We start from the raw sequence: 20,511 nt of genomic DNA, 5'->3' as shown, positions 1-20,511 counted from the left end.
CTACAAACAATGTGACACACTCCTAGACCGTTTTGCGTCTTCCCCGTGTCTCTGCTTGAGGGCCCTTTAAATAGCCACTTCACCACTTGTGTGGCCAGTGGCAGGATCGACTGCCACAATGTTGTTATAACCTTAATGCCCGATTCCCGTTTGGGGACCAGGTTTCCACGTTGCCAGTTACCCAGGTGGGGTATCTCCCAGGCCTTTCTGTGTGGAGTTTGCATGTTCTCCCCGTGCTCGCAAGGGTTTCCCCTCCCGATAAGATAAACCCAATGGAAAAACATGCACAACAACCGATCGCTAACGCTGTCGCGTCCTTGTCACGTCGACGCCCTATCTGCTCCCGGCTGCCCTTGGGAAGGATGACGGGATGGGTCAAGTGCAGAGACTCAATCGCATTAGGCGACACAAGAAATTGCATGTGTGTGTGTGTGCCGCCCATCGCATGCGTGTGTCGTTTGCATGCCAAATAAAGACTTCCTAAGTCCTGCATTATATTATAAAAATGCTGTGAACTAATACCCTTTTAACCTTTCCCCTCCAGGATGTGAGCTGTCCGGTGAAGCAGGTGCCCACGGGGAAGAAACAGGTCCCTCTGAACCCAGATTCCAGCACCAGCGGCCAGGCCAAGCCAGGCTCCTTCCCCTCCCTGGTGGTGTCCAGTAGCGAGTTTGAGCCCAGCAACTCCCACATGGTCAAGTCATACTCCCTGCTCTTTAGAGTGTCAAGGCTGGGACAGCTCAACGGGCTGGCCAACGGAGAGACGCATCACGGCAGAGGTGAGGGGAGACGGGCGTGAGATGGTGCTCTGGTCACCCGTGTTACCAAGTAAACAAATCGCGGAGATGGCCAGTTAGCCCGCAGCATCTGAGTGCTACTATCATTAGCTCTCAGAATGGTAGCCACTAGCCAGAAGCCCGCAGCATCCTAGTACTACTAACGTTAGCTCTCAGAATGGTAGCCAGGAGCCCCGCAGCACCCTAGTACTAGTAACGTTAGTATTGTGTATTCAAAAACCCACCGGACTGCGACGTAACGTTTTACCATTTATTTGCTTGCTCCACCAGTGCACAACGGCACCAACTTCGAAGAGTGCCTAAGCCTAACCAGTGTAGAAACTGACGTCGGCCAATCAGAGAGCGTCCGCCAGAAATGCGGCTACGGAAAGTATAGACGCAGCACAACAACACACACTCTCGTTACCACAACGCTTTACGGTATTTTCACAGCACTGTCGCAACATTACCGTAAAGCGTGACCACCGTTGTGATACACATACACAACAGTTAGCTCTCAGAACAGCCAGTTAGCCCGCAGCACCAGGCAGCAACGGTAAGCGTGTCATTTAATTTCCAGTGAAGCAGGGTTGCCCCTCCTCCTCCTGTGTGTAGACAACCAGCTCTGCGGCTCGCTCCACTAGTCAGGACTGGTCTCGCCCTCTGCTGGCGCGTGTGTGCAGTGCACTACAACCAACCACTGTCAAAACTCCGTTTCACTGTAATATAAACTGAAACGGATCTGTGATTTTGACGGTATTGATTTTCTACCCTGGTATACCGTAATACCGTCATACCGCCCAAGCCTAGTACATAGAACCTGACCCATGAAGCATTCTTATAAGACAGAACACAGGTACATAGAACCTGGTCCAAGAATCATTCTTATGCTGGTGGTGACGGAGGATAACCAGGGGCAGCTAATGTCAGTATTTGACTGTTGATTAATTCACATGGAGGTCAGTCACATTGTATGTCAAGTAAGCGCAGTGTTCTGAAGGTCCAGATTAACACATAAAGTCCACGTTTATTATTTTGTATACCTTATATATTGTTTATATATATAAGATATATATTTTCACGTCGTCTATTTACCTAACAGTATTTATCATTCGCTTCTTTGTATATGTTCCATTCTTAACGCCGTAGACAGCGTGAGCGCAAGCGCAGGGTTTTAGAACATGCCCGGGCAGAGTGTGTGAGAGAGAAGAAACGTTTGGTGCAGCAGTAAACCAGACGGCAAGCAACGTATCTTGATAGAAAGCTGTACAGCTAATTAGATACCACTATAATATTGTCGAGCCACCATTCGCAAAGTAGAGTGACTTGTTCGAGCGAAGTGGAGTAAATAGCCATCTCTGTAGATTTGCAGACGGGCAAATAAGGAAGTAATGTTGAGAGACTTCTAGCTGAACCCAGCTGCGTTCTGGATTCAACGACCTATTACGGACTACATGCGGGTTAGCCTTAGCATACAAGGGCTAACTAGCTAGCGACCATGCCAACGGGCGTTTGGAATATTAGCTATTAATCCTGCCATCGGGCGCTTGGAATACAGGAACCAGGTCCGTACGAGACCCCCCCTAACCAGCGACGACAGGATTATCCCACGTTGGTCTGCAGCTCTCTGGAGTAGGAACTCAGAGAATATCGTCTCCATCCGCCATCTTGCTTTCCCCGGACTGTTCACTCCTTCTCACTCCATTCAGAGCTCCGGCGGTCGGGTACTAGTAGTCCAGGACTATACTTACCTCTGACATTATTGCATTGACATTCTATTAGTAACAGGAGATCTGCACTATATATAATATGTATGTTTGCTATTAACATTAAAGTGATTATTTAACTTTGTATCACTGTCCCCTCTCAGTTAATAGTGTCCGCCATTTTGTGTACATTTAATGTCTGGCTAATTAATATTCTAGTAGTGGTTTAACATATCCTTTAAATACAGTCAGGGTCGTGTAGCCCCTTAGCTACAATTGGTCCTTTGAGCCGGAGGGTATCAGTGATAATATCAGTGATAATATGGCCAGCGGCGGACACTCACCAACCAGATCTCCCCATTAGCGCGCCCTAGGCGCCAGCGTCAGCCCCCTCCCTACTTGGAGGGCTACGCTGTAGATTTACCTCATAGCTTATCCAAGAGGATGCTAAGCATGGATAACATTAGTAGCTCAAGCATGCCCAACCTTACAGAGGAGTCAACCCTAGATGTAGAGACCCAAGCTAGTTTAAGTGAAACTAACTTAGCTAACTGGGGGGGGGACAAGCGAGGCATGACTTGACTATACTCACAGAGCACCGTGCCCCCGAGATGGACCTCGGAGCGCATGAAAGAAAAGAGCACCGTGCCCCCGAGATGGACCTCGGAGCGCACGAAAGGACAGAGTACCGCGCCTCCGAGATGGACCTCGGAGCGCGTGAGAAGACCAGGTCGCCGCCCAGCCCAGTCAGCTCCGAATCACCATCATCAGCGTCATCCCCAAACGGGGCCGATAGGAGGCTAGCGCAAGTCCTGATCGCCACGATAACCGCCTCGGCCGAAAGGGACCGCCTCCAGGCGCAACGAGAGAGTGAGCGTGACCGCCTCCAGGCGCAACGAGAGAGTGAGCGTGAACATTTCAGAGTGGAAGAGAGGCGCCTCCAGGCTGAAGAAAACATGGAGCGAGACCGCCTACAAGCCCAAATGATGGCGCAAGCACTCCAGAATGTAACTCCCCATTCTTCCACCCGGAGCTCCCGGAGATCATCACGCCAAGGGTCGAGGGCACCCTCCCCGACCCGACGAAGCTACATGGGAACCCGCCTAAGGGAAGAACCTGCCTACGTTGCAGAGCAGCTAGCCGAGCGACTACAAAGCCTGACTGAGGACGAGGGAGGACAGAAAGCCCACCCGCACTACTCCATCTCAGACCAGGAGGCACAGCGCAGCCCCAGGCTCAGTCACGACACGCTGCGCCATGAACCCCCAACACGCCCCCGGGGAGAGTTCGAGCACCAGACGGCACTGAAGACTAGCGCCTGGCAACCCAGCCCCTGGTTCCCGCCCAGCACGAACCAACGACCCAACGCACCGGGAGACTCGCTGAGGATGCCTCTCCCCCACGTGTGTCAGTGGCACAGCCCTCTATGGCACCCTACATTGGGACCCCCATATTCCCAGACTTCACAAGAGAAGACCGAGCGCAGTATACCGAGTTGCGTATGTGCCTAGAGACAATCATGTCAGGAGTAAAGGACGAGCCATAAAAGTACGCCATCCTCAAACATCTCAAGGTAACTAGAGCGCACAACATTGCGCTGGCATACTACAATTCACAAACTCCCTATTCTGACGCCCTGGCTTCCCTCGACGGACGTTACGGACGTACGTGGGATTATGTCATTCAGGAGATACGTGAGATCGAACGCCTCCCCCCGGCTAAAGACAACCGAGCCCTGGATGACCTATCCGTCAAAGTACAGTCCCTAGTAGGGATGCTCGGGTCCCAACGAGAGAAGGGGATGTACGAGCTGTACGCCAACTCCAACGGGGAGCGCATATTAGAGAAGCTCCCCCCATTCCGCCAAGAACGTTTTCGGCGGCAACGAAACTACTGTGACCCGAATGCCCCAGAACAGTCACTGCTGGATCTTGCTGACTTCCTAGCCAGGGAGGTTAGCAGCCTAAGGATGGACTTTAAAGAGGGACTGAGGAGGGCTAAAGACCAAAGCAAGCCCATCACAGTGATGCACCAGGCCGAGTCGGTGTCACGGCAGAAGAGTCGCAACCCCCCCGCTAAGGGGAAATGGAAGATCGCATGTCAATACTGCGACAGCGAACACTGGCTGTCACAGTGCGACACATTCAAGAAACTGACCACCGCCGAAGTAAGTCAGTGGATTAAGGCTAACCACCGCTGCTTCCGCTGCGCGCGCGGCCACATGGCAGCAGAATGCCGCCTTAAGAAGAAGTGTGGCAAGTGTGACGGCGCTCACCTCGAAGCACTGCACGAGAGCAACAAGCGAAACCCAGCCCCACTAAGCAACTCGAGAGCAGAAGTACTCTACATCGACCCCGCGAAGAGTGGGAGCTCCAGAGTGCTCCTCAAGGTGGTACGAGTACTCCTCAGTCACGGGGACAAGGTACTCGACACCTACCCCCGTCCTCGACGACGGGTCGGAGAAGACACTCCTCCTCGCCTCCGCCGCGACCCAGTTGGACCTGCGGGGTCCAGAGGAGACCATGACCCTCCGTACCATTCGTCGAGACTTAAAGACAATCAAAGGTGAAAACGTCTCATTCACCATTGCAGCGATCGACCAGCCTGAGAAGCGGTACGCCATCAGCAAGGCGTTCATGAGCTACGACATAGGTTTGTCACGCTACGATTACCCCATCCCACAGCTGAGGGAAAAGTACGACCACCTACGCCAACTGCCCATACCGCCTATCAGCTGCGCTACACCGACCCTACTCATTGGGTCCGACCACGCGGACCTCATTGTCCCTACTGATGCGGTCCACATCGGACCCAGAGGATGCCCAGCCGTGGTTAAGTCCCGTCTGGGGTGGACGCTCCAGGGCCCCCTCTCCGGGCCTTCCAGCTTACCAATGTCCACACGCTGCCTTTACACCAAGGCGAGCGACACAGACCCCACTCTCCTACAGCACGTTGAGAGGTTATGGACGCTAGATGCGTTGCCATTCAAGAACGAACGGAAGATGGTTCGGTCCAAGGAGGACAAGTATGCCATCGCTCTACTAGAGCAGAAGACTACTAGGGTCGAGGTCGACGGAGTGCTAAGGTATGCGACCCCACTCTTGAGGCGAGAAGGGATGCCCACTCTGCACATGCCTAAGGGAGCGACGCACCACTACCTACAGAGCACCGAGCGGCGCCTCGCCAAGAACCCCCCACAAGCAACGATCTATCGCGCCGAGATCGAGAAGCTGGTAACGGCCGGCCACATCAAGAAGATCGATGACCACGAGGCAGAAGGGACGACAGAGTCCTGGTACGTGCCCCACCACAAGGTCACCCACAACGGAAAGAACCGCATTGTGTTCAATTGCAGTCATCAGATTGGACAGCAGAATCTGAATAGCCTACTCCTGCCCGGTCCTACACTTGGACCCTCCCTCCTCGGCGTCCTGATACGCTTTCGTCAGGACAAAGTGGCCATCAGCGGCGACATCAAGGGGATGTTCTTACAAGTTCGACTGATGGAGGAAGACAAGCCTTTACTGAGGTTTCTGTGGAGGGAGAGGCTCGACGACGAACAACCCTCGATATACCAATGGGAGGTACTCCCCTTCGGCACCACCTGCAGCCCGTGCTGCGCCACGTTCGCGTTACAGAAGTACGTGGCCGAAGACCCCGGAGCTGACGATGATGTCCGACACAGCGTTGAACGAAGTTTCTACGTGGACAACTGTCTACAGAGCGTATCCACGGCAGAAGAAGCAGAAAGCATCCTAATGAAGCTACAGGCTTCGTTATCCAAAGGTGGATTCGACCTCCGACAGTGGGCCAGTAGCGACCCTCAAGTTCTCCGGCACCTCCCTCCAGAGACTAAGGCCGCTAGCAGCGAGACCTGGATGGCGCACACCCCAGGCGAAGCGCAAGAGATGACTCTGGGTCTCGTCTGGCGCTTCAAGACGGACTCGCTTCACTACCGGCACACACCTCTGAGGACGGACCAGGAGACGTCCACGACTAGACTGACCACTCGGCGGAGTGTGTACCGAACACTCGCCAGCCAGTACGACCCTATGGGGTGCATTCTCCCCTACACCACCCGGGCGAAGATGCTGGTGAGAGAATTGTGGGCCAAGGAGCAGGGCTAGGATTAGGGCTGGGGGATATGACTAAAAACGTTATCGCGATAAAATTATAAAATTATTTTCATATAATTCGATATCGATAATTATCGTCGATATAATGTCTGTCAAGTTTAATTAACGTCTTATGCTGCTGCGAATGTCTCAAGTCGAGTTGATGTCGTCATCAGTCCGCGCACGTTAGCAGTAGCCGACAAGCGGAGTATCTCATGACAATAAATATGACACTAAAACTCTCTTCCGCCACAATATATTGAAACGACGTCCACTGTATACCCCACACTACTTAAACGTGGCCTCAGAATTCAAAACACACACATACTCGGCACGTAAATATATAAAACAGTGCCGTGCAAGCTAGTTATCCTAGCCAGCCTGTTGTTTATAAGCGGTGTATTCCATGACAATGTGCTAAATATGACACTAAAATACTCTCTTCCGCCACAATATATTGAAACGACGTCCACTGTATACCCCACACTAATTAAACGTGGCCTCAGAATTCAAAACACACACATACTCGGCACATAAATATATAAAACGCTGTGCAAGCTAATTAGCCTAGCAAGCCTTGTTGTTGAGTGAGTCCTAGTACCTCTGGGTCTCCTTCCGGATCTCGTTCGCTCTCGGCCATCTAAATCAAATCAAATCAAATCAAATTTATTTATAGGGCCCGACAACACACGTTAATGTCCCCATGGGCCGTACAGGTCTTCTTTAAACAAGTTAAGAAGACAACATAACAATAAGTCAAGAACAGAACAAGAACACCATAGGGTCCAAAATTTTTTTAGATGAATGCAAATAAATGAAAGAATGCAAGCACTCCCAGACATACCCCACGCGAAGGTAAGGAAAAACTCACTAAAACCTAACAATAGGGAAAAAAAGCTCCACAGGCAATGTGGAGGAGAGAAACCTTAGAAGGGCCGTTCAAGGGGGGATCTCCTTTCTTAGATGTCGGTGATAGTAGTGTTGCAGACGGACAGTTGGTAAGCATGCACTCATGTTTGTGGTGAAACACAGATGAGTGCATGCAATAGCAACTGTACATTTTGAAAAATTAAAGATAGAGCTATAGCGATAGCAACTGAACATTTTGAAAGATTAAAGATAGAGTTGATAGCGGATCTATTTGAGGCACAGGGGCGGCGCAAGAGGGTCACGTCCTCCCCGTCTTAGTCACGGGACATTCAACACTCCGGTCGTTGCTCAGGGACAGCCGGAGACAGGGGGAAGGGGTGTGGCGCAGAGAGGGTCGCGAACTCCCCGACATCATCGCGGGACATCCGGCACTCCGGTCACCACTACGAGACCTCCGAAGACAGGGGGGCACGCAGAGGGGGTCGCAATCTCCCGGCCTTCGTCACGGGACGTCCAACACTCCGGTCAACACTCCAGGACAGCAAGTCATAGGAAGACAGGGAGACGGGACAGGCGTTAGACAGCTCATGAGATTGTAGTAGGCGGACATAGCAATAGATACAAGTGGTAGGCATATATGTGAATGGAGTAGATATATGAAGTAAGCGTATTATGTGAATAGAATAGAAGTACTTAACCCAGCAATGAAACCGCGTTGACTGTTAATCTGTTAACAGTCTGTTAATCAGTTGACAGGACCACGGACAGACGGCGGTGAATAACTGATCCAATGCCTCGGAGGTGCATGTAGAGCAGTCACTACAAGCTTGGCCAAGACCCCGAGGCATCCATCACCTTGGTCAGCGCCAGGAGACGGGTACTCAGAGAGAAGGGGGAGGGAGGGGGGGGGGGGGGAGAGGGGGGGGGGGGGGAAGAGTTAGAGAGTTCCCATGTTTGTGGTGCTGCAAAGGAGCAGACATGTAGTACCCTGTAGTGCCATCTCCTTCACTGATTGGTTGTTAGCTGTTGTGCGTATGCACGTCATCACGTAACGTTGGTTGTTGTTAGTGAGTGTGCTGAGCCGAGGTTGAACGGAGCCAAGCTTGGAAATCGATATATCGAAACTTTGCGACCATGGCCGCCTAGTTATAGTTGAAAGTGGGGGTGCAAGATTTTTTTTTCTTTAATTTTTTTTTTTAATTTTTTTATTTAAATTTTTTTTGACAGGCAAGGTGTGGTTTGGAGGGGGTCCGGCACGACCCCCTCCATGGCAGATTTTCTTTTAAATTTAATGAACCTGTACGTGCAATTTCCTGCAATATAGAGCCACCACTAGACCCCTGGCCCTTCTATCCTCTTTGTTTTACTGTGTCCTACCAGTTTTTATTACTTTCATTGCTTTATTATGTTTTTAATCCTATATCTTGCACCATACTGTTTGTTTTTGTTGCTTTCATTGCTTTGCTATGTTTTTTTTCTTTCTTTTAATCTTATACCTTGCCTCACACTAATTTGTTTTTATCAACTTGCTTGTGAAGCACTTTGGTGTCAGCTGCCGCTGCCTGGAAATGTGCTATACAAATAAAACTGACTTGACTTGACTTGACTTCAATCTTGACCAATAAAGCTGCTCTTTTCACTATAAAACTCAGTTTATATTGCAGTATGATAGCCAATTACTATAATAATAATATATTAATATATATATATACTGTATATACACTGTATATTGATTTTTCGCTCATTCATTTTTATTAAATCAATCTCCTTTCAAATAGGCCAAGTTTTAATAAGAAAGAGAAAAAAGATATATTTCCATTACCTGTAAATCTTGTGTCTCTTTCTCTCCTTCTCTGCCTCCTCCCTGAGTCTGCAGTGCACAATCATGACATCGATCTCAAAAAAAAAAAAAAAAAAAGGGAAAAAAAAATGGAGGCCCCTCGTCACTATAGGCCCACGGGCCGCGGCCGTCGTTAATCCGGCCCTGCTCGTCTGCCATATAGATAGCGTTAACGTTTGCAAATGAAGTCAACGTCATCCAGCTCACACCACATATCTAGATAACGTTAGCTAGCGGCTAGCACTAAAGCTAACGCCAACCAGAGAGGGAAACGTTATTATTATTTATTCAGGGAAACCGTATGACCAGATCGCAATTCGGGACCGTGAAACACTTTTATTGTATTGCGTGGTAGAACCGTAGAAGTTCTACTACCACTCAATAGTAACTTATGTCTAACATAATCCTTTTATTTGAACAACTTACTGGAAAAGCCTGCCTGCCTGGTCTGCCACCAATATTATGACACACTCTGTGCGCTTTGATATTTACACTCAGCCTACCTGCAGCCAGACTGCAGCGCTGTGAGCCAAAAGGTCTACGCGCTGGAGATGGGAGGCACTGGATCAAACCATAATGGGGCAGGGGGGGGGGGGGTTTCGCAATCTTTGGAAACTTAAAAACTTGTTATTAAGTGTCATTGCGTATTATTAATTTGATTGAAATTACGTAGTTATGGTTAGATAATATTGATATATTGGGGGGGGGGATATATCAATGATCAAAAAGTGAGGGAGCAAAGAGACAAGCTTGCTCCCCCAAGTTCAATACTGGTAGAGCACCCGCTTCGCCTGCTCAATTACGTAGGCCCCTATGTTTGCGACCACGTTTCATGTTTATTTCGAGGAAATAATTTATCGCGATAGTCATCGTTAGTTTTATCGCCCAGCCCTAGCTGGGATGACCCCATACCCGAGCACCTAGCCACCACATGGAGAGAGTGGGAGGATGAACTTGTCTTACTTCACGAGGTTGCCATCCCGCGGAGCTACTTTCCCCCTACCGTGCGACTGGAGACGTGTCAGATAGACCTGCACGTCTTCAGCGACGCCTCTGAAGTGGCGTAAGGATCAGTGGCCTACCTGAGAGCTCGAGAAGAGGGAGCAGAAGTCCACGTAGCCTTCGTCCTGGCCCGTTCGAGGATTGCTCCCCGCAAGCAGCAGTCGATTCCGCGACTAGAGCTCTGCGCAGCTCTGGTAGGCGCGCAACTTGCCAAAATGGTGCAAAGTGAACTCACCATACCGGTGCGTGAGATCATCCTATGGTCAGACTCCATGACCGTGATCACCTGGATCCAGTCCGCCTCCTGCCGGTACAAAGTGTTCGTAGGAGTCCGAGTATCGGAAATCCAAGACCTGGTAGGAGCGGAATGTTGGAGATATGTTGACACCAAGCAGAACCCAGCGGATGTCATCACACGAGCGATGTCCCTAGCCGACCTCACCCGTCCTAACTCATACAGTGATGGCCCAGAGTTCCTCAGACTCCCGGAGGAGAAGTGGCCTATCCCAACACCGCGGGATGCGAACCAAGACGAGTCAGAAATAAAAAAGTCCATGTTCTGCGGGCTGAGTCAACCCCTGGCTCCAACGGGCCTGGACCTAGACGACTGTCAAACTCTGGAGAGTGCCCAAAAAAGGACATTCCTATGGCACCACCCGGAGCTCCCCCCCACCACAGACCTCAGTGCATCTGCCTACAAGGAAGCGGAACTTCTTGTGCTGCAGAGGGCGCAGAGAGACTCTTTCCCAGAGGAAATGGAGTGTTTGATAAGGGCAAAGCCAGTCCCCTCAGTCGACTCCTCACCTTAGCCCCAGAAATCGACGCCCAGGGCCTCATCAGGGTGGGTGGTCGGTTGAGACGGGCCCCGGACTTGGCCGAGGATGTTAAGCATCCCATCGTCCTAAGCAGCCGACACAGGGTAACCGACCTGATCATTCAGAAATACAACGAGGTGGTGTGCCACGCGGGGACCGAGCGAGTCTTTGCGGAGATCCGACGGCGCTTCTGGATACTCCAAGGGAGAGAAGCTGTACGCCGATTCCAACGAACTTGCCCGACCTGTCACAAGTGGAGGGCACAGCCTATTATCCCGAAGATGGCAGACCTGCCTCCCTGCCGCCTCCGAGTCAGCAGGGAGTGGTGTGGACTGCTTCGGCCCATTCAATGTCAAGAGAGGAAGAGGAACAGAGAAGAGGTGGGGCATCGTGTATAAATGCATGACCACCAGAGCTGTTCACATTGAGCTCCTCCAGTCGATGAGTACAGACTCGTTCCTCATGTCATTCCGGAGGTTCCAAGCGAGGAGAGGGACCCCCTCAGTGCTATTGTCAGACCAAGGGACAAATTTCCGAGGAGGAGACACGGAACTGAGAGCGAGCTTCCTGAACATGGGTGAAGAACTCAAGATTCGCCTTGCCCCGGCGCAGGTCACCTTCCAGTTCAATCCACCGAATGCTCCTCATTTCGGGGGAACGTGGGAGAGAGAGGTCCGATCAATAAAGACCGCTATGTACACCGTACTTGGAGCCCAGACCGTGGGCGATGAAGTCCTGGCTACGGTCCTCACCGAGATTGAGGGAGTTCTGAACTCCAAGCCCCTCGGCTACGTTTCAAGCGACGTAGCTGACGTCGATCCCATCACCCCAAACTACCTCTTGATGGGGCGGCTGGACCCTGCCCTTCCTCAGACTGTGTACAGACAGGACGAGATGAGCGGACGGAGAATGTGGAGACACAGCCAAGTACTGGCCGACCAGTTTTGGGCCCGCTTCCTCCTACACTACTTACCCTCCCTTTAAGCCCGCCAGAAATGGGTGAAAGACGGGGACAACCTGACTGTGGGGACCGTCGTTATGATCATAGACCAGTCACTACCCCGAGCTACGTGGCCAGCCGGCCGTGTGAGCCGAGTAATCAATGGTTCGGATGGGAAGGTCAGAGCTGCAGAGGTCATCGTCCAAGGGCGGACTTATACCCGACCAGTAGCTAAGTTGATAGAGCTTCCTGCGTTCCCTGACTCTCCTGACGATGACGATAACCCATCGACTTTTTTATTTTAATTTTTTATCCACTTTTTCTCCCATTTTCTATATTTTCTCCCATCCCAATTTCGTATCATCCAATTCAACCCTCCCCTGTCACGAACGCTGTTTCTTGCCTCCCACAAGCCGGCTGCAATGTGGACTAAGTCATACATAGCACAAGTCCCCTCCGGTACTTGAGGTAACAGCAGTCGCATCTTTTCACCTGCGCAGCTCGATCTCTCAGTGGCGAGGAGTAACGCGTGGGAGGCTCACGCTGCCCCGACACTTCCTGATTCTACTGCGCAGGCGCACCAACCGACCTGTAGGAGTCGCTGTCCACAACGCCCGATCCCCACCCATCAGTTTCCCACCCCCTAATACGGCCAATGTGTATTAGTATGAACGACTAGCTAAACTGAAAGCAATGTGGAGCGCTGGGCTCGAACAGGCAAGCCCAGCGTCTCCATCATTCGTGGCGAGCGCCTTGCCCACTACGCCACGTAGCCGCCCTGATAACCCATCGACTTTATAGATTACTTCCAACTCCCCATAGCCCCTTATGGAGAAATTGACTTGACCTTTGATATTAATCTGTGCCCCAAATTTTATTTGCTAATTAGGTTCCGACTAATTAGGGTGCGGCTGTTCTGAAGGTCCAGATTAACACATAAAGTCCATGTTTATTATTTTGTATACCTTATATATTGTTTATATATATAAGATATATATTTTCACGTTGTCTATTTACCTAACGGTATTTATCATTTGCTTCTTTGTATATGTTCCATTCTTAACGCCGTAGACAGCGTGAGCGCATGCGCAGGGTTTTAGAACATGCCCGGGCAGAGTGTGTGAGAGAAGAAACGTTTGGTGCAGCAGTAAACCAGACGGCAAGCAACGTATCTTGATAGAAAGCTGTACAGCTAATTAGATACCACTATAATATTGTCGAGCCACCATTCGCAAAGTAGAGTGACTTGTTCGAGCGAAGTGGAGTAAATAGCCATCTCTGTAGATTTGCAGACGGGCAAATAAGGAAGTAATGTTGAGAGACTTCTAGCTGAACCCAGCTGCGTTCTGGATTCAACGACCTATTACGGACTACATGCGGGTTAGCCTTAGCATACAAGGGCTAACTAGCTAGCGACCATGCCAACGGGCGTTTGGAATATTAGCTATTAATCCTGCCATCGGGCGCTTGGAATACAGGAACCAGGTCCGTACGAGACCCCCCCTAACCAGCGACGACAGGATTATCCCACGTTGGTCTGCAGCTCTCTGGAGTAGGAACTCAGAGAATATCGTCTCCATCCGCCATCTTGCTTTCCCCGGACTGTTCACTCCTTCTCACTCCATTCAGAGCTCCGGCGGTCGGGTACTAGTAGTCCAGGACTATACTTACCTCTGACATTATTGCATTGACATTCTATTAGTAACAGGAGATCTGCGCTATATATAATATGTATGTTTGCTATTAACATTAAATTGATTATTTAACTTTGTATCACTGTCCCCTCTCAGTTAATAGAGTGTCCGCCATTTTGTGTACATTTAATGTCTGGCTAATTAATATTCTAGTAGTGATTTAACCTATCCTTTAAATACAGTCAGGGTCGTGTAGCCCCTTAGCTACACGCAGTGTATTCTGTTGTTCTGTTTTCATAAACGTTCATGTGAGGAACAAAGCCAGATCAGTGGGCTGCACATCTGCTAATGGGGGAGGTGTGTGTTTCATTGTGTGTGTGTGTGTTTGTCGGTCTGTGTGTAAGACGTTGCAGAGGAAGTGGCGAACAGGAAGAGGCGGAGCTCTTCGCTCAGAGAAGAGGGAGAAACCATGTTTGTGGCTCAGATGACTGTCTTTGATAAGAACAGGTAACACACACACACACACACAAAAACTCTCACTCACCAACCGGAAGAGTCTTTTTCACTATCACTTTCTTGGATTAACTGTGTGTGCGTGTGTGTGTGTGTGTGTGTGTGTGTGTGCGCGCGCAGACGTCTGCAGCTGTTGGATGGGGAGTATGAGGTCTCCATGCAGGAGATGGAGGAGTGTCCTGTCAACAAGAAGAGAGCCACTTGGGAGACTATCTTGGATGGAAAGGTAGGAGTGCATGTCATAGCTCTCATATGGATCTTAAATCTGGTAAACTAACCAAGGAACCGTTTGATAGGAGTTTCCTACGTGGGTCTGGAGAAGTAATTAGCTCATATCCTTGAGGTTATCGTTTGGGCATTTGCACACATTGAGGGGGGGGAGGGGCTGCTGTTCTGTCCTGGTGTACTTAGTACATTTTATGTAGTTAAACCCCACTGTCATTTGATATGGTGTAGTATTTGTTGTGTAGAATAGTATCCAGCTATAGAGTGTAGGCCTAGCTGGGAGTGGTATTGCCCAACCACTACATCATGTTCAACACCAACCAAAATCCAAGTCAAACAATTAAGGCTTAAGCCTTAAAGTCCCCCTATAGGGGGACCCTGCTTTTCTTTATCATAAATCGATCAATAGAGACCATATTAGATCCCCAATTATCATATCATGGGGTATCATTGGAAAGCCACCCTCATTGGCTACACCCCTGTCCAAAATTTTTTGAGATCGCCAAATGATTGACGGAGCTAGATCCCCCGGAGGTCGGGGGTGGTAATGTGTACTTTGGCGCACGCCTCACATATCGGCATGTAACTCGAGAACCGCTGAACGGGTTTTGTCACCTGAAAGGGCAATTGACAGGCAACAAATAGGGCTTTAATTCTATCTATATATTGTATCAAAAGAAATGCACACCCGAGCCGCTAAAGGTCAGCAAAGTGGCGCGTCCTCATGAGGGCCCACATGTGGATGTTAAGAGGTTAATGTTTTTTTGTTGTTGTTTTTTGCCAAGAGTAAAGACCATAACCCTATCAAAACAGCAGTCAAAGTGTATATTTTCATTTTTACCGATGTTTTGTACGATTTACCGAAAATAAGAATTTATCGGAAAAATGCTAATTATATCTCTTTTATCGTAAAACCGTGAGGAAATGACTAAATCCAGATTTAACCCTACAATTGGAAAGAGGAGTCTTTTCCCTATCCATAGATGTATGATTTGGCCATAATAAGGTCAAGCCTAGTAACAGACACAATATTTCTGACACTGGGAATACATACCGCCAGGTCCCTAGATGTTCCTAGATACCAAGAACATGCAAATTGACCTTGTAGAAGTGGAGCAAAGTGGAGCAATCTTCCATTTACTTAGGCATGTACCTTTAGGCGAAATTTCTGAAAAAAGTCTACAGATGAACAGGTTAAGGGGAAAAAGTTTGAAATTCTTTACATTTAGCTGATGTCAGCAGCAAGGGGGGGGGGGGGGGCGACACCTCTGGCAGCTAAGGGTAAGAGGTATTGTTCGTCTAGCATTTATTGGACAGGAAATGTCATGGGTCCCTGTTGTCAAAGTTTGGATGAAGTTACGGGGCGGCTTCAGTTTGCGTAACTGTTACTAACAACCAGATGTGTGTCTTGTCTCCCTGCTGCGCGGTGCTCGGCGTAGCGCCTGCCACCGTTTGAGAGCTTCTCTCACGACCCTACTCTGCAGTTCACCCTGCGCTGGACAGAGGACGGCTCAGATCGCTCCACCGCCCCCGTAGCCAAACCCCTGGCTACCCGCAACTCTGACTCCTGCTCTCCTGCTGCTGTCGCTGCTGCCTCCACCAACCAGGACATCAGACACAGCTCTGTCAGAGCCTCGCACACACTCGGTGAGCAACATGTAACCTAAGTCCCACAGTGAACTTTGCTTTGCTCTCAAATCAGTTGCTTGTGTTGGTTTAATTAATTAATTAAGTGCAGTGAAATGCTGCTTAGCTCAGTCGTCTTGTGAATAAGATATACAGAGAGAGTAAAATCACACAAAGGATTTAGTCACTGCACTTATACATCCCACGCAGATGCTTCCTACTCAGGAGGATGGTACCGTTTAGGACTACGAGGCACTGTGTAAGAGGTTTGAGTCGTGGCCGTGCCATGTTTCACCACTTCTGTAATTTCCCTTGTACACCAGCACAATTACCCAGGATTAACCACTGTGAGCTGTGGATATTAATGTTGGTTGACCAGGATTAACCGCTGTGGATATTAATGTTGGTTGACCAGGATTAACCACTGTGAGCTGTGGATATTAATGTTGGTTAGGGATGGGTACCTTTCACATTTGAACCGATACCGGTACCGGTACCTGTGAATCGATACCGGTACCCAACGGTACCTTTTTTCGGTACTTTAGTCTCAAGAAATTTAATTTACCTACCTCAGTCGTAAAAAAAAAAATCCAAACTTCAAATAACTACAATTTCGACAGTTTTCGGCTCGTCATTGCTCCGACTGCTTTGTTGTTGAATCAAGTCAAATCCTAGGTAAGCATATATTGTGCGTGTGAACGTTGACATGAAAAAAAAAAAGTAAAAAAAAAAAAAGAATTAATAAAAAAATACTTCTTTTATTTTTTTTTCGGTTTCTCACTTGATTCGATACTCGGTAGTACCGACGTGTTTCGGTTCAGTACCTCAAAAGTACCGAATTCGGTACCCATCCCTAATGTTGGTTGACCAGGATTAACCACTGAGCTGTGGATATGAATGTTGGTTGACCAGAATTAACCACTGTGAGCTGTGGATAATCTGGATATTAATGTTGGTTGACCAGGATTAACCACTGAGCTGTGGATATCAATGTTGGTTGACCAGGATTAACCACTGTGAGCTGTGGATATTAATGTTGGTTGACCAGGATTAACTACTGTGAGCTGTGGATATTAATGTTGGTTGACCAGGATTAACCACTGTGAGCTGTGGATATTAATGTTGGTTGACCAGGATTAACCACTGTGAGCTGTAGATATAAATGTTGGTTTACCAGGATTAACCACTGAGCTGTGGATAATGTTGGTTGACCAGGATTAATCACTGTGAGCTGTGGATATTAATGTTGGTTGACCAGGATTAACCACTGTGAGCTGTGGATATTAATGTTGGTTGACTAGGATTAACCACTGAGCTGTGGATATTAATGTTGGTTGACCAGGATTAACCACTGTGAGCTGTGGATATTAATGTTGGTTGACCAGGATTAACCGCTGTGAGCTGTGGATATTAATGTTGGTTGACCAGGATTAACCACTGTGAGCTGTGGATATTAATGTTGGTTGACCAGGATTAACCACTGAGCTGTGGATATTAATGTTGGTTGACCAGGATTAACCACTGAGCTGTGGATATTAATGTTGGTTGACCAGGGGCAGCAGCCCAGATGGAGAGCAGAGTTGCAACACCACTCCTACCCAGGTCCAGTATAAATGGTGACAATATGGAAGCTACTACCTACATTTGTTTGTGGCTTGGTGTAAATGATCCCCCAACACAGAGCTGACCTGGGTCAATTACCCCACGGGTGTTATTCTGCTATCGGCCTACTCACTGCGCCAATCCAGGCTGGATACTTTTCCGACCACTGACATTTACCTAAAACATCAATCTCCGATCTCATGCATGTTGAACACCTTTGCCCTGTGTGTGTCCTGCCTCCGTAGCTGTTAAGGAGTCCCTCAGCACTGACATCCAGACCAGGAGAGAACTTGTCTCCGTGGAGCCTCGGCAGAAACTCCGCATTTTCTACCAGGTGAGAAAGAGAGACATTTACCCCAGACCACAAAGGCATGCTAACCTAGCATTAATCACCAGCTATCTCCCCTCTAAGCCTGGGCTCTAACCTTTTCCAAAAGAGCACATGTGCTCCTAAATGAAAAAATTTAGGAGCACACAAAGAAATTTAGGAGCACACAAAAATATTTAGGAGCACAGTGAAAATATTTCAAGTAACAGTTTATTTTTATTTTTTTTAAATAAATGTATATTTGTACTGTGCGTGCATGTGCAAACGGGAACGGGACACACATCTGTGCAATAACACATACCACCAAAGTCACTGGCCCACTGTGTGCGTGTGTGTGTATCTGCGTGTGCAAACGGGAATGGGACACAGACATTTTAACTATTAAGTGATTAATGCCTACTGTGGCAAAGTTGTAGCCAACAACTAGGCCTAATAAAAAAAGGCAGTGACATTAAACAAAAAGGAGACACTGGCATTACCACCAGGGCCATCAGTAGATAAGGTACCTTTTCGGTATACTACCTTTGCTAAAACTGTGTTCTCTGTTAAAGGTGGTTACTACTGGAATAGCCTACCAGTTGTGATTAGAGAGTGCCCCAGGCCTAACAAAATTAATAGTTGGTTTCAGGTTGGTTGTCAGTTTGGCCATGGGTAGGTAGGGAATTTATTTTATTTTATTTTTTTATTTTATTCTTTCCCACGGCGACTATGGATAGGGAATTTCTTTATTTAATTAAAATGTTCACAACAACATGGATGCATGTACTCTGCCAGCATGTTTAATATCCATAATACTAAATGTTTGACTAAGATTTCTATGAAACTTTATTAAAAAAAAAAAATGATTTTTCTTTTTTTTTATACTTTTTTCTAAAAACTCATAAAATATATTGGGTCGCACCTAAATCGGCAGGGTCGGTCGGCAACCTGAAACCAACTATTAATTTGGTTAGGCCCCACATACTCCATGTTCAAGACCCATCTTAAACTGCATTTTAAGGCAAACCAGAACTGTGATCATTTTTTATCTGATTTAGTTTATGTAACTTGTTTCTTGTTTTTATTGTTGTTTTTATCATTGATTGTCACAATGCTTTTACCCTAAGCAGGCTATTTATTTATTGAAAGGGTTTTGCTGTCTCCTGGTGTAAATTAGCTCTTGCTACAACCCTGCATGTTTACATTTTGTATTTTGTACTTGATGTTCATTAACATGTGCTGTCCCTATCAAATAAACTATCAAATCAAACTACTGCTACAAAAGTAACAGTCACTTAACTTTAGCTTTTGCCCCTTTTATGCATACAATGCCTATGTTTTGGCTAGTGTTGCTCTTCTAGAAAAATAATCCTTTCAGGGTTGCCTATTGAAATACTGTACACCTCCAGTACAGAAACATTGTTTATGAGTTTGCGTGTCAGGTAGACCATTGATTGACAGTCGATTCTGCCAATTACGTCACACCGCTTGCACTCCGGTGCTGCAGCTGGACCCTATTGCCCACCTCTGCTGTTGATAATGCTAGCCAAGTTAGCACACACACAGATACACACACGCACAGTGGGCCAGTGACTTTGGTGTAGGGGTGTAACAATGCATCGCAATGCATCGATCCTAAGGGGAGAATTCAACTGCATCGATTTGAAAATGTTAGAATCGATTATCGCAATTTTAATGTGTAAACAGTGTTATGTTATTATCATGTCCGTTACTTACAGCCAACACAACGACATACGCTACTGCATCAACGTTATGATTAACAAAGCAAGGCATTCGTTTTGTTGCATTAACGTTATATTACTATTGCTATCGATAAATCTAGGCGTTCTCAAATCTATTGCTATTGGTAAGACTAGAATAAGTTACTGTCTCGGAAAACTCGCATATCGCAATGGCGGACTTTCAGGAAGTAAAAAAGCTAATGAGAGCTTCCGATTGGTAATTTCCTTTATTTCCCTTGAAACCAGTCACGTCACTCTACAGTGATTGGACCGTTGGCTTGAGTACAATGTGGGACTTGTAGTTTTTTAATGATTTATCAACAAGCGGAGGGGGAAAAAGCACGACTGAGGCTGTAATCTTCACTCGCACATCGTGCGAGTAATTGATTTTTCCGGTTCGCGCACACGTATTTCTAGGGGCATATACATTTACATTACATTTACATTTAGTCATTTAGCTGACGCTTTTATCCAAAGCGACTTACAAGTTCTGTACGACAAGCCATCAGGAAGGGCACAACTCTATCAGCTGAGCAACAATGTTCATCAAAGTGTTGAGTGCTACAGTGTAGGTTAGTTTATTAGGACAAGTGCATGACAGTACGGTTAGTTAGGGTTAGATTTTTTTTTTTTTTTTTTTTTTTTTTTTTATTCAGATAATGGTTGAAGAAGTGCGTCTTTAGTCGACGGCGAAAGATTGGACGTGATTCGGCTGTCCTAACTGGGGTGGGTAGTTCATTCCACCATTGTGGGGCAAGGACTGAGAATAGGCGACTTCTCTTTGATGACCCTCCCGGA

General features: G+C 47.8%; 1 protein-coding gene across 1 annotated transcript in view; it reads left to right on the top strand.

Moving 5' to 3' along the window:
* The window catches only part of suz12a (SUZ12 polycomb repressive complex 2 subunit a), a 95,196-nt gene that overhangs the window by 57,867 nt on the left and 16,818 nt on the right, over positions 1-20,511 (top strand). Inside the window, exons 7-11 of the mRNA XM_084329977.1 lie at positions 545-779; positions 14,103-14,205; positions 14,332-14,437; positions 15,876-16,083; positions 17,910-17,998. Coding sequence (XP_084186103.1) covers positions 545-779; positions 14,103-14,205; positions 14,332-14,437; positions 15,876-16,083; positions 17,910-17,998 — 741 coding nt within the window. The remainder of the gene's footprint in view (positions 1-544; positions 780-14,102; positions 14,206-14,331; positions 14,438-15,875; positions 16,084-17,909; positions 17,999-20,511) is intronic.

This window comes from Notolepis coatsorum, assembly GCF_963971535.1.
Source record: "Notolepis coatsorum genome assembly, chromosome: 14".
Taxonomy (NCBI): Eukaryota; Metazoa; Chordata; class Actinopteri; order Aulopiformes; family Paralepididae; genus Notolepis; species Notolepis coatsorum.
This window is presented reverse-complemented; position numbering and strand designations above follow the sequence as displayed.